This window comes from Rhipicephalus sanguineus, chromosome 1 (genome assembly GCF_013339695.2).
Source record: "Rhipicephalus sanguineus isolate Rsan-2018 chromosome 1, BIME_Rsan_1.4, whole genome shotgun sequence".
NCBI lineage: Eukaryota > Metazoa > Arthropoda > Arachnida > Ixodida > Ixodidae > Rhipicephalus > Rhipicephalus sanguineus.
Window position 1 is genome coordinate 280,462,240 of NC_051176.1, and position 15,313 is coordinate 280,477,552.

Genomic DNA, 15,313 nt, shown 5'->3' on the forward strand with positions numbered 1-15,313 from the left:
CCTTTTGATACTGCCCACAGTGATCACGAGGGATGATGTCATTGTTGGAGCTGAGCAGCCAATTATCAACATCCCACTGAAGGAATATCACCTCGGTGACATCACATACTTCATCAAGAAAGGTGTTGAGGTGCGAGTTTGTTTCTGGTTCCAACCGTTGTATGTTCTAAAAATGCCTGTACTTGTTGGCAGGCCATCATTGATGATGTGGTGACCAAGCGATTTGCCACTGAAGAGCTACCCTCTTGGAATTTGCTGACCAGGACCAACAAAAACTACACATTTGTCAGGTTAGCCTTGTGTTATTTTTTACGATTATTTGGTTGATATTTATGTAAATGAACTATGCTTTATGAATCTTTTGTAATTGCTTAAAAAGCAAACTGTATCTGTAATCATGCATGGGGTAGATGGACCAAAAAAGCGATTTTTTGATTTCATTACTAAAAAATAATACACACTCTGAGGAGCAAGACCATGCATTGGCAAGTGCGTAGGAGTGCTCTAAGCCCTTTAAAAATGGTGCCAAAGACCGTGTCTCCTAACGGATGCACGGGCTCTTTTCTATCATTGTTTCTGCGTGTATGCATTTTTTCATAATAACTACGGCTAGATCGGCTGAATTTATTCACTTCCTACCATTTTCACACATTTTGATCGCAAATTATTCCACCAAAATGCTTTTTTAGCATAAATATTGCTGTACGTTGTGAGCATGTTCCGCGCATCTTTTTAAACATAAAATAGCCTTTTTCTTACAATCAGTTTTCTGAAAATTTTCCAAACTGGATGTACCTTTTCTGGAGGACTATCCGACCGATCGCACTCAAGTGTTCCCAGATTAAACCTATATCCCTTCCAAATAGTCTGAACCTAAAATTTTGAGAAAACGTTTAAGTTATCATTAAAAAAAATGATTTATTGGAAAGTCTCCCTCACGGCACATGACAAATGAGGACAATATTTTTTTTCTCGTGAGATAAACGCAGGAGCCCATTTTTCATAGGTTGGGAATAATACCAATATCATGTTGAATAAGCGTGCCAAATTTCACGGTCATACTGTTTTTGATTTTTGAGGAAAGGTACATTTAACTTTGTGCACCAGTCTGAAATTTGGTACTCATCAAGAAGCAAGTAAGAAAAGCTGCAGGGTCAAAATTGCACAGACTGAAGGCCACAAGCTTTCTTATTCAGCATGTGAAATTTCACAACAAAATATGGTACAGTTCCTGATATAGAAAGCTGAAACAAGGACAACCTGTTCACCCTACATACCCCCCTAACAGTATCTTTATTCATGTGGATTTTCTTGTTTAGCTTATTCGGCTGCTTTTTTTTTTGTGTTCATAAGAAAAGGGCAATATCTGTGAATAATACTGAAGTAGTTTTAAGGGCACAGTCATTCTAGAAATTATTCTAGAAATAGCCATTCGTTCTAGAAAGGTGAAGCACAGTCATTCTAGAAAGGTGAAGTGAATGATGTAATGCAGGACACAGGTGGCTGTACGTCCATCTCTATTGTCCTTGTCCTTTCGTGTGGTAAAAGCTACATCATGTCTTACCAACATGGCCAAAACGCTATGTTAGTGCGGGATGTACTTGTAGGTAAAGTGTTAGGGTAACTGTACAAAGTAGGGGTGTGCGAATATTCGAAACTTCGAATATTCGATTAGAATTGTTTGGTGTTCGATTCGATTCACAAGGCACTTTTACTGTTTGAAATATTCGAAGACCACAAAACTTCATAACAAGTGTAGAAATCAGCACTAAGAATTGCATAGCTGTGCTAAATTTCGTAAAATTTGATGCACAAATAGACCAATTAGTTTCATTTTTCACATTGTCTCCCCCCCCCCGTGCACCTTTGTAAATGTTGCGTCCCAGAGCATGGCATCGAGGCTGGGAACCTTGTTGCAATAGAGGGCCGAAATTATGCTCTACAAAACCACCGAAACAAATGGGGAGCCATTGCAAAAATTAAGAAGTAATGGCTAAAAATCAGGAAGCCCAGCATTTATCTGGGTTATCCTAAGATGAAGCACCTCCAATGAACATTGTGACGATCAGTTGTCATTGCTGCTCCCAATTGAGAAAGCATGCTCACATTTAACTATGACAACAAGTTTAACACGTCAGCGCTAGTGCGTCCAGTGAGCGGCTGTTTTCGTCGTCTGGAGAAATGGAGCGTGTGTGGGAACACGAGCTTTCGCTAAAAGGTAAAGATGGGGCACATTTGCCGTCCCACTGCAATTCACATAAGTGTGAGCTGTGCGTGAATGAGATTCAGATTCTGGGTAGAAGTGGGGACACCACGGATCGAGAATTGTTGGAGGCATTTCATATAAAAGCACGAGGTTCCTTATGTATCAGTGATACTTCATTGTCTCTCTCGCAGCAGAGAGAAAGTTCTTAGATCACAGGTTGTTATTAGGGTGGTATGCGCTCAATGTGTGCCTTGCTTGCTGTGCATGTCTGTGCCTATATATTTCGTTGCACTATCTCTTGAATAAACGGTCAAAAGCTTGCGCTCCCCTTGACCCCTTCCCTCGTTATTTCATTGCACAAGAAACAGCCATAATTTTTTGGCTTGTACTTGAGAAATGGTGACATGCACAATGGTGTCGCTGCTTCCTGAACATACCAAGGAGCTATCCATCTATCGTGACGGCATTACATAACTGCATATGGGGCACTGTAAATCAAGTGTTGTACAATGCATAAACTTCCTGTACATTATTTGCTCTACAACAAATTTTCTTTTTCGTGTTAGGGTGGTGAATATTTTTTTTTTTTTCATATCAGTTATTGTACTACTCATTGATTGTACTTGAAAATATTTGATTCGATTCCCACTTGGTTTTTGTTAATTTTAAGCTTACCCCCCCCCCCCCCCCAGTACAAGTAGTACGTTAATTTGTTACAATTTTGCACACATTGCCTTCTAAAGGTGATAGCACTAGTAAAAATACTGTCTAGCAGTTCTTTCTTTTTTTCTACAGTTTTCGGTTGACAGTGATCTGGTGCATTGGCTGTATTCTGCGCTATGTCATCCTCTTCCCAATGAGGTAAGTCAGTGTAAAAAAACCGAAAAATATAGTGGGAATAGTTATTGTTACCTTATTTCATTGTATGAAAGAAGGAGAATGGATTGTGGGGCACTTTTTTCTTTGGGCACAACCATCTGAAGGCAACAGGCAATGAGGCCGAGGAAAGCATAGGGAGCATTATTAGTAGTTTTTTATTTAAGTGTGGTAATTATGAGATAAAGGTAAATGAAGGTGTACAAAAAGACAACTTCCTGCCTGTGGGGACCAAACCCACAATCTTTGCATTATGTCATATTGAAGAAGCTTGGCGCAAATTGACATACACTCATTCATGCACACATTCACACTCGCATACATGCAAGAACACACCCCACAAACGGGGCTGTTTGTGGGGGGGAGGAGGTGTTCTTGCGTGTATGCAGGTGTGAATGTGTGCGTGAATGAGTGTATGCCAATTTGTGCCAAGCTTATTCAATCTGACTACTTACCAACTAGCCCAACAGTAAGTTCCAATTTGCATGATGCGTGTGTATTTTTATGTTAGCTCTTCCACAGGCAGATGGAAGTATACTTTACATCTGCTATATACAGTGAAACCTCGGTGATACGAATCTCACGGAACCGCCAAAAATATTCGTATCATCCGAAATTCGTATCACCAGAAAGCATGGAAAATTAGCATGCGACAAAAGAAAGCTGGCGTACCTTTTCATGCATTGTTTTTCAGGGCCGCAGCAACGTCAGGAAGACCCCTGAATGATATTCAGTCAAGGTTTTAGATGTCGGCAATCATACCAGTACTCTTAAATATATGGCCCATACGCGTGTATTTAATTAATGAACCAGGTGCGTTGTGTTCCGCGACAGCAGTAGCCCTTTCCAAATTGTAGTATGCTTTTTTTGCATTATGCCGGTGTACTGCAGCGAAAGTAACAAAAGAAGCGCTTTGACGCGATGGATCAAGGCCACAAAATTACAGAACCACGGTCCTGTGTTAAGAGCTGGCTCGCCAGGTTCTTTAGCTGTGGCAAAGTCCCGCACCGTAAACGAAACCTTAGTTCCAGAGGCGACCGCTACTGGCGCAGCTCGCGCGAAAGAGAAGTCTTCTTCCTCTTGTTCTTCGAGTGCCTTGATGATGACATTAACACAGACAAAACTACATTTCCTCGATTTCCTCGACCACACGTTCGGCTACAGCTGCAAAGTCTGCGACCACTTGTGCTTCGACAACAACCAGACCACAATCGCTACTATAACAACGAGTGGCGTCTTTATATGACAGAGGAATTGTACGGAGCATTCACGGTTTACCCGATTATCTCCCAGCCAGCTCTTCAGTCATCATTCACTTCGTGGATATGGCGTGATTTTTATGATTTTGTTATTGCGGAGATGTTGGGGATGCTTTTTGAGAGACTTATGGCCGTGCCCGCACAAGTGCAACCTCAACGGTCGCGCATGTTGATGTTGTGAGGCCTGACTCCTTCGCCAAGACAGTCCTCGCCTTCTTTCGGTCCTCCTCCACCTTTCATAGGATGTCTGATGCACGAGGCAGGCACGCGTAAACACGATACAATGACAGCAGCCCACGTCGATGAATTAGAAAAAGAAGCATGGCACTAATGTCCTCTGTAATCTAAACGCGAAGGCACACAGAGGCACATAAGAGCCTCAAAGATTCGCGCAGACAATCTTGGAGGCCGTGACGCGTCTCTGAAGGTTTATTTTGACCGCAAGAAAAGTGTTTTTCTTACACCGTGATTCTGACGATTTGGCGGTGCAGCACGCGTGCCCACGCTTGCGTTCCTGCGCTCGCACGTGCTTGGCGGGTCTTCCGCGACGGCGCGGACAGCACCTTATCGTACCTGGGCAGTAGCGTACGTTCGTATCAAACGTCGCTGGGTCAAAATCGGTTCGCAACAACCGTACTCCATTACATTGCAGGCCAATGGGCCCTGGCCGGGACCAACGAAAAATTCGTATCACCCCTAAATTCGTATGAGCTGTGATCGTATCACCGAGGTTTCACTGTACTGTTTGTGTAACACAGCTGTCAGAAGCGTTATTCTCGCTACAGGAGTTTGTTGCCATCTCATGATGTAGAAATAAATGCTGTGTTGCCACAAAAACAGATCTACTATTGTTTCCTGCTCTTTGAACTTGTCTTGTTGATCTGCTCGATCAAAGTATCCCAAATGTTGGATTATTTCTACAGTGTAGTTGCAGTAATTTGACTTTGGTTAGTTCAATTTTTTTTAGTTCATTTAACCTCAACTGGCTAGCTGTCATACAGTTTGGGCTAGCACTCATACGGTTCTGTGAACCAACTTTGGTTATTTAGCTGCTCAAGTTGACCTTTGCCACTTAATTTGAACTTGTCAGCATTGACTCTAACCCCAGTGGTGGCCTTAGCTCTGACTCCATTAGTGGCATATTCAGTAGGTGTACTAGCTGACACTTTTCTTGAGGTAAACATCTGTCCTGCAGGGCAAGCTTTATGAAAAGCTATGATTGCCCTGTGCAGTTACTCTTGAAAACGTAATTCCCACAAGGCACCCATGTTGAAGGAAGTTTGTCTCACCATGACGTCATGGAAATGATTGAACATAATATGCTGGCATGTCAATACAAATTCTATTCACGTTGGAAAATCCCGGCCGCGGTGGCTGCATTTTCAATGGAGGCGAAAATGTTTGAGGCCCGTGTACTTAGATTTAGGTGCACGTTAAAGAGTTAAAGAACCCCAGAGGGTCGAAATTTCCGGAGCCCTCCACTACGGCGTTCCTCATAATGATGTCGTGGTGTTGGGACATTAAACCCCAGATACTATATTCAGGTTGGAAAGCTAAGTATTTTCCATTGTAATGTTAAGTTGTCAAAGACTATAGTTTTGTGCTCGTTAACATTGCCAAAAACATCAAAAGCTTTGAAGGTGAAGCAGAGGTGTGCGTTACAGACTGCATTACAGACTGCATTACAGCCTCGCAGTGCGGTTTCATAGCAATACGGGCTATTGTAAAGATAGGAAACTTTCAACATGCTTTTCTCTGCATTTTTTTTTCTGCTGCATGCTTAGAGCTCACACTGTATGCCTTGTGGTGGTCATGTTACATGCTCCTGGATGCCTTCAGTAGGGCTCTTGTATGGTGCAAAAAGAAATGAAATCAGAATTATGCAGAAGTGAAAAGCAGCTGGCCGAAACACAATGCTGGAAATTGCAGACTAAGAGGTGGCGAAGACTTCAAGCCATGGGCTGTAGGCACGGATTTCTTTGTGGTTGTGGCAGTGTTGCTTACGTTGTACTTAAACGGCACATTGTAGATGTGGGTGTGACTCATGTAGTGATAAGTTTTGTGCAGGAAGTTACCTTGGCTAATCTTACTACCTGAAAATAGCGTCTACTATTTCACAGTGTAACGTGGACCGTAGAGTTTGCTACAAGAATTACTTGAGGTAACTCTGGCACTGTGATCCTTTAGCTACCATGAGCTTGATGGGATATACATACATGGTATTTGTTTAATATTTGTGCTTGTCGCTGTAGGCATTCTGTTGATGGTATTTATTATGCTTTCTCTTCATAAATTGTCAAGAAATTATATTTTTCTAAACACATGAAAGGCAATGTGTTCCTTTGCACACGCATAATTGTTGTGAATTGTTGCATATATAATGCAAAATATGTATTCTTGAAGATGTCTTTGCAAAGTCTCAAAGCCATTTAAAGCCAGAAGGACAAAGCTGAGCGAAATCTGTATACTGCCCATCATTTCCATGCTGGCTTTTGCAATAATAATAATAAGCTCAATGGTTGTTGTGATGTTGAAATTTTATAAGAACTCAAATACGGGATCATTATTGCTTTTTGTTTAATTCCTTCTTATTTTTTTACTAGGGTGGCACTTACATGCATTGGTATGGTTTGGCTTATCTGCTGTACAGCCATATTGGGATATTTTCCAGAGGGTCGGTGAGTGAGGCCGGTTCTTTTAAGTTATGGATAGCAGTGTTTCCGTTTCAGTCAGACGTGTATGTTCTGCAAGCACCTAATTGTTCTGCTGTTTTATTGTACGACTTCTTTTAGGCTCAAGCGATTCCTGTATTGGCACGTCAGTCTGATCACTTTCCGGATTCTCTCGAGAGCAGTGTCAGCCATAGTCACATACCATAACAGGTGAGCTCACCATCACGATGATATGTGATTAATGGTATGCCATTACTATGATGTACATAGCACAAACACATGGGAAAAAAGAAAGAATAGACTTCTTCCCTGCATTCTTTTGCTACGAAAATAGTCTTAATAAAACTTAAAACTATTGTGTTGTGGAAAAAAATTTTTTGAGTTTAAGGATAAAGAGGTGTTCTTCTTATGTACTAAAAGTACATGTGCCGGAAATTTATTTTAATTGTAAATTATAAAACATTCAGTTTAGTATGTGCTTCGATAAAAATTGACTTCAGTTCTTTTTATGCACCTTTTTTTGGGCTGAGGGCAGGGGCTACGTACGTATTTGCAAGAAATTTGCTAGTATATGTGCAGTACCTCAAGTGAACCAGTTGTGTTACAGCCTTGGTGTTGCTTCTTTTCACTAGTGTGAGGCTGTGGCAGCAGTGAGCATTGCAAAGTTAATGATATCTGGGAAGTGCTATCCTGAAAGATGAGCTGTGACTGCAGTAATCACATGAAAATATGTTGATTGAGCGACTCTCTGAATAAATGCAAATGCTGAGATGTTCACTATACAAGAGGCAAGGAGGTCAATGCAATAAGAGCTGTGTAAAGAGAAAAATAATGGCATTTTCGATGGAGGCGAAAATGTTTGAGGCCCGTGTACTTAGATTTAGGTGCACGTTAAAGAACCCCAGGTGGTCGAAATTTCCGGAGCCCTCCACTACGGCGTCTCTCATAATCATATCGTGGTTTTGGGACGTTAAACCCCAGATATTATTAAGAGAAAAATAATGACATATATGATGTACTAACAATGTGGATAGTGTTCACAGGTTACGCTAGCCTTTACTGTAGAAAAACTGCTATTTATGTAATTCTTATTGAAGTGAGAACCACTTTAGAATCTGCAGCCAATTCTAAAAGCGATATTGAATGTGTGGATGTCAGGTTCAAAAAAGAGCACTTTTGACATCAACCCTGTTCTCTGATTTTGTTTTGGTCCAGATAAATTTGCTGAAACAAACATCTTGAAGGCAAATCGTCATGGAATGCCTTGCTTACACTTTGGATGCTCAGTGCTTCAGAATGGCATGAATCCCTTGTGATTATTTAGTGCATCAAAATTTTAGCAACAGTGCCATTTCAGGACTTTATGTAGGTTAAATGTCGGGAGAAATAAAAAGCAATCCTTCGTTCTTGTGGTGCAAGCCAACATTTTCCTGGCAGGTCATCCATACCTGCAGTCTTTTTTTTTACCTGGTTGTTCATTGCTTTGAGGTGGTTGAAAATAAAAGTGGCTTCTATGATTCTTTCATATGCACTCTTGTTGCCTAAATGATACTGATCTGTAGAATGACCATTTCAGGGAAAACCGCGCCAAGCCTGGTGGCATCTGTGTTGCAAATCACACTTCCCCTATTGATGTGGCTATGCTGGCAAGCGACAATTGTTATGCTTTGGTAAGGAAGTGTGCTGCTATCTTCAAAGTGTCATCTGTTAAACGAGAGCGTGCTTTGAAATTCAGGTGGGCCAAACCCAAGGTGGGTTCATTGGTGTTATTCAGACAGCACTGAACAAGGCAGCCTCACACATTTGGTTTGAAAGAGCTGAGATCAAGGACAGGCAAGCAGTTGCCAAGAGGTAAGCTACACTTTTTGCTGTAGAGCTTGTTTTGTCAAAAGAGTAATCATGTCTACATCTTTGCTTTGCAGACTCAGAGAGCACGTTGAAGATCCTACGAAGCTCCCCATCCTCATATTTCCTGAAGGTACTACTGATTATGTGTTTTTGCCAGCATGTCTTGGGCGTACATGTGTGTATTAATTTTACATGCATCTAGTATGAAAGTTCTAACGTTTGCTTGAAACACATTTATACATGTTGAGGGCAGGTGATGGTAAAGGGGTAGTGCTTTCGATGTTACTGGTACTTGAAACCTGGTGAGAAGGTTAGGTATTCTTGGTACAAAAATAGTGCTTTATGAAAATTCTAAACATTTAATGCTGCTTTCATCTTTTGTTAAGGTATTTTGTGCATGTTACTGTGCCTGTCTAGAGCCCGTTTCACATGACAGCGATTTTGGCCCAAGAGTGATGCGGCTACTGCCACGCGAGCCCCAAAACATGTTTTTTGAGTGAACGTGCACCGCTGTGATCAAGATCACTGGAGGCAGCGCGTCTGCCAATGGTGGAGTGCTGTGAACAGCAACGTGAGGAACATGTCTCAGGGGCGGGGTCGAGGTGCGGGTGCGCTGGTCCGGGGGAACCTGTGCCCGCTCGAGCTCTCACCTGCGGTGCTTTCCTAGCAGGCGACATTCGTGTGCAATGAACTACTCTCCACTGGTGGTGTAGAAGTGCCGTTCTTTTCCTTTCGTTGTTCTTGACGAAGCTTCCATCGTAAGCAGACAAATGGTTTGCACGTGCCATTTTGTTCTTGCATTTTTATCGAATCATGACACCCACATGGGTTTGTAAAGGGGACTCTACTAGCGATGCAGACTATCAATGGTACTTTCGATACTATATATAGTCAAGTCACTATCGAAATATCGATGGTAAAAAAAAACTATCGATAGCGCTATTGATAACTAGTTTGATAGGACTATCGATAGTATAAAATCAACCGCACGAACTCATTGCAGTATAAAGTTGGTTCCCCAAGTGTGTGGAGCAGGAGGAGCAGGCTGAAGGGAAAGAAAGTTGACATGCTTGCGCTCCTTTGCCAGAATTCTTGGCTGACACATGACAATTAAGTTGAATTATTCAGGTGTACAGGAAACGAGATCGTTACATTTGACAGTACTGTATGGCTTCAAATTTTTATTGCATTTTGTGATTTCACAATAAAAACATCAAGAACTAGGTTTGTTAATTGTAAGGTGTAAATGGTCACTTTTGAATACAAATTTATTGATGGACATATTCCTGCATTTTCACTGTTGAAATAATCTTTATTTCACTAAAAAATTGCTCATAAATTCAGTACACTGAGTATTGCTGGTAGTAGGCTATCGCGTATGCTTTTTGACAATATCGCCAGCCAGCAGCAGCATAGTTATTCACACCACTATTGATAGTAATGTCGGTATTAATACTACGGACGGTACTATGAATTGCACTGTCGATACTACTATCGCTAGTTTCTTCACACTATCGATAGTTCTAAAAAAACTATCGATGCTGTCGATAGTCGATTTTTCGATAGTTTTGTATCACTAGACTCTACGGTACTCTGTTCCTCTCATTCTCAGCAAATGTTGCTTTTTTTTTCCTTGTTTATAGCTCTGACCCAGTGGGTTCAAAGAGTTCGGTCTTTTCTTCCATTGTTGACAACATATGCCGCCACCCTTTTACTGGAATGCCTCTTGGCAAAAAGAAATGCAAGCTCGTGTAAACTGGCTTAAGATTACCATGTAACGAAACACTAGCTGCAAACACTGTACGCGAACCTTCCGTGTAGTGTACTACAGGGTTTGAGAATCTGTCATTCTTTTCCATTTTTTAATCTTAATCTTGTGTAGTCTGACGTTCACACACCTTCCAGGCACAGTGATATGAACAAAAGCTTTATCTTAGAAGCATGTAGCATTAGCAAGAACAGTTTGAAGTGCATCCACCAGCCAGCCATCCATCTCCGTGTTAAGGTTAATACAAGTGGTAAATAGATAGCCTTGCCTTTCGTGTTTTTGTGCAAGAGCGTTAGATGGCTCTTTGTGCATCATCAGAAAGCCATGGCATAAAAACTCCGCATGAATTACATCATCTTCATCTAACTAAAGAAAAAGTGACCACGATGAGGCTTCAACCTTCTGCCGCACTACAACTGCTACAACTCCGTAGCTGATTGTGCTGACCCGCGGTGCAACCATTGCATTGTGCCACCGTTGCAGCTGGCTACAGTAATGAATATCGCTGAAACTGTAGACATGATTGGCTGAGGCTCGAGACATGCTTGTTACCATAATACCTACGTGAGACAGTACGTGTTAAAGTAATCATTGTTTCTTGCAGAAGATTGTTCTTCAGGTGTTAATGAAAGCTGGTGAACTGCTGCAGTTTTGGGCTTCCTTATGATATTTCTTTACAGTTCTGCCTTGAAGCTTTTGTTAAAGATTGCTGTATCACACAGGCAGAGCCAGTGGGGAGGGGGGCCATTGAGTCGGTGGTCATTGAGTGAACAGCCAGCTACATTTTTTAAAGCACTTTTGTGTTTCACCCTGATTGCAGTTGTGTGCAGAAGAACATTAGGCAGTTAAGTACTGTATGGTGTCAGTGGATGACAAGGTATATAACTTTTTGTGCTGTAGGTACATGCATCAACAACACATCAGTGATGCAGTTCAAGAAAGGCAGCTTTGAAGTTGGTGGCACCATCTACCCAGCTGCTATCAAGTATGATGCACGATTTGGAGATGCCTTCTGGAACAGCAGCAAGCAGAACTACATCCACTACTTGGCTATGATGATGTCATCGTGGGCCATAGTATGCGATGTGTGGTACTTGCCACCCATGAAGAAAAGAGTGAGTAGTATTTTGCTGGCTCGACCATAAAGTTCTAGGAGAGTCTTCTTGCTGCTTCACGTGCAGAAGGATTCATTTGACCTGACTAAAATATAGACATTAGGATATACCATGCCGCCATAAGTTCTCAACACCTTTTAAAGGGAAGCAGGAGCACTTTTAAAAAAAATGACTTTGGAATGTGTAATCATAGTTTGATCCCTGCTGAATTTGAAAACCAATGCAACAGTTCACAGAAGTGAGCGCAAATAGCGTTTCTTGGCAAAAAACAGTGGCTGCAGCCGCAGGGCTTCTTGAGCTGCTGAGCGAAGGCGGTGACGTCATCTTTGATGTGCTACGTCATTGGCGCCATCAGCTGTGTTAAAGCATAGCCTTCGCGATCAGTTCCACCAACGCGCGCAGCCGAAAGTAGTCATGGAGGTCAGGGTTGGAGATATGACAGTGCTGTGTGGCTCCGCCAAAACTGCAGACTATGACATACTTCCGGTGAGTTTGTTTCCACGCCCACACTTTCGGCGCGTTCACGTGGGCGGAGCATGACGAACTTTTCATTCGCACATTTTAAAGCTTCTGCTGCCACAACAGCGAAAAAAATTACGCCATCGTCGACAATAATGTTGGTCCCTGTTAACCACAAAGTTTTACTGAATTCTAAAACCACTTCAGCTTCCCTTTATGCAGAAAGTTGGCTGAATGTGGGAGGGTTGCTATGACATTGCCTAGTGCTTTATTTCTTGTGTGAAGAAAAACTAATGAGGTCTGCAGGTTGACCTGTGTTTTGGGATATACACAAAGCATGCCAGAACCTATACGTTTTAGGTTAAACAACATTAGTATTGGCATGCAATGAAAGAATGCTTTCAAATGCAGCACAGATTATTAGTCAGAATTCAGGGCACAAAATAAATTTGGTTCAGGCTCACCATAATATTTTTTTTTCCCGCCAGGTGATTGGGTAAGGAGCTACTAGCATAAGTTACAAATGTTGTTTCGTGTACTCATTGCGGCAAGTTGCACTCGAACGAATTTGTTGAGAAGTGTTCTGTATGGTCTGACACTATCGTGCCTTTCTCTGTCGATTGAAATTAACTCGCCACACCAGAAACATTGTAGGTGTCATGCTTATGTTCCTCTAGCAAGCCTGGCTCTGTATATTCAGACCAGGCATTTTGGTAACCCTACTTTCACCCATCTTTCTTGATTAAACTTTTTAATAAAGTTATTTATAATGCATTAGCCATTAGAACTTGGTCACACTGACATTACTGGAATACTGGAATATGTAGAGACAAGCAGAACAAACCTTAGTTTTCGAAGCCCCTGCATACTGCAAGACCCTATCGGCAATAGAGCACGTTTACATGTATGGGCTACACTGATGACTGCAGTAGTAAAGTTTGCATCTGCATGTGCCCCTTCCATGTTAATTGTGCTAAAAAAACATTTAAATGGCACATTTTAAAAGTGTGTGCACACTGTGGCTAATGATTTCTTTTACAGTAGACTCTCGTTAAACGGAACCTAAAGGGACCAGGAAAATGTGTTCCATTTAACAGGAGTTCCGTTTACTGAGAGATGAACAGGGGTGCAGAATTCATGTACGAAACCAATCACATCAGATTCAGTTGTTCCATTTAAGCAGCAGTTCCGTTTAACAGATTTCCGTTTACAGAGAGTCTACTGTATTTTAAATGGTGGCAAACCACCATACCAATCCTTTGCAATCACATTGATTGCATATTAGCGACAGTGTAAAGTATGTGCATGGATTTATTGATCATATGCCACACATTAGCATAGCAAGCTGCCAATAGAGCATAAAAATGCCAAGGCCCCCTTTGATCGCCCGTTGATGGCATCACGCTAGCATCTATTTCGCATAGACATTTTTCACAACCATTGCAGTGTATGCTGACAATGAATATCAGATATAACGAAGGTATCTTCACATTGGATGCAGTATTGTTATAATGAGGTTTGGCAATATACAGGGTGTCCCAACTGGCATGTTGGACGATATTCAAATGGGGGATTATTTCAACTGAGGAAAGCCAAGCACATATTATTCACAGTTGAGTGGAGCTGTTCCCAGTAAATTTTCTGTTGATTAAATTCAAGCACCACAAGTTAATTATAAAGAATTTTGCAAGTTGAAAATTGCTGTTTCAATTGCATGCTAATTTTTCTGTCTGAAAAGAAAGCCAGCAAAATATGAAAACTGTGTGACTGCAATCCCACACGCACCAGAAAGCAGTGCTCTCAAATAGGCTCGCTGGAAACTACTGCTTTCCCCTTTGTGTACTACTGGAGATGCGTCACCTTGACTTTGTTATGGAAAATGTGCTTTGGCCAAGATTTTGCAGCTATTCTTTATGCTTGATTCTATGCCACTTCTGTTATCCATCATTGCTTGGTCAGCTAATCCAATTGATAATGCACGCTTGTGTGAAAGTTATCGCAGTATGAAGGAAAAACTATATGCGCATTCTTTATGCACTGTTGTGACAGCTATCAGCATTTGTCGCACATCAGCACAATTCATTTGCTTTGGTTGGGGGAGAGGCAGATATAGAAAGCATTAGCTTGCTCACCTAATTATTTTCTTTGTATGTGTAGTCACATACAGTAAGTAAACTCTTAGTTGTATGAACTAGAACACTGCACTGGCTCAGCCTACCCGAAAACCTGGGCCCCGGCCAGGCCCGTGGGCCAGGCCGAGTAAAGCAGTTTTCACGGTGGGCGCGGGCCGGGCTTGGGTCTGACGCTCTGGACTTAGGGCCGGGCCTGGGTTTGAGGTGGCCGGCTCGGGCCGGGCTTGGGCTTTGCTATGTTCTTAAGATTGTTCCACATGCGCTGTGCACACATATATGTTAGACATACTTGATCTCGAAAAAACGCTTTTTTTTATGGGGGACAAGCTGTTTCGAGAAGTCTTATGAGGGACAAGTACTGAACTTCTTTTGCTTCTTGCATATGGGGCTACTTGATTTGTCTGAAATGGGCGAGCTAGAAGTAAATGAAATAAACCACGCGCTTACATACTTAACATCTCGCTATTCTGTGCTTTATTTGCATTCATTATTATTTTATATCCCGAATGTTATTTGTAATTGCAGTAATAAATGTAATATAATAAATTTTTACCTATAACTTATCATCGCAAGAGCGATCACAGAGCTCCAAAGCGGGGCAACATTCTTGAAAGTTCTAGCCGTGCAGTAAAACGAAAGGTCTGCGCGGAGATTCGTTACATAGAATCTCTATAAAGGCATCTGTTTCCATGGCTCCATCACGGCTCCCAGTGGTCATGTGGCGCGCGATAGACATGCACAGCCTGCTTCCAACATCTGAGAATTTCGTCTTGTTCCACTATATAGTGCTAGAGTTACATGATACTTCCGCAACAGTGTTGGAATGTGCAGGAATAGCATAGGTCCATTAAACAGGGCTTGGGGTAAAGTATATTCGCTTGACGAAATATCTTGCTTGAAAAAGGACAATTACTAATTCCGTGCCGGGTGATGTCGCCTTATTTCGAACCGTATGTATCCACTGAGTAAGCGTCGAGA

General features: G+C 41.8%; 1 protein-coding gene across 1 annotated transcript in view; it reads left to right on the forward strand.

The window, feature by feature from the left end:
- LOC119379107 (glycerol-3-phosphate acyltransferase 4) overlaps positions 1-15,313 on the forward strand; it is a 40,889-nt gene that overhangs the window by 4,387 nt on the left and 21,189 nt on the right. Inside the window, exons 3-11 of the mRNA XM_037648286.2 lie at positions 21-130; positions 193-290; positions 3,002-3,067; positions 6,945-7,019; positions 7,134-7,223; positions 8,590-8,683; positions 8,749-8,864; positions 8,936-8,991; positions 11,530-11,744. Of these exons, the coding sequence (XP_037504214.1) occupies positions 21-130; positions 193-290; positions 3,002-3,067; positions 6,945-7,019; positions 7,134-7,223; positions 8,590-8,683; positions 8,749-8,864; positions 8,936-8,991; positions 11,530-11,744 (920 nt within the window). The remainder of the gene's footprint in view (positions 1-20; positions 131-192; positions 291-3,001; positions 3,068-6,944; positions 7,020-7,133; positions 7,224-8,589; positions 8,684-8,748; positions 8,865-8,935; positions 8,992-11,529; positions 11,745-15,313) is intronic.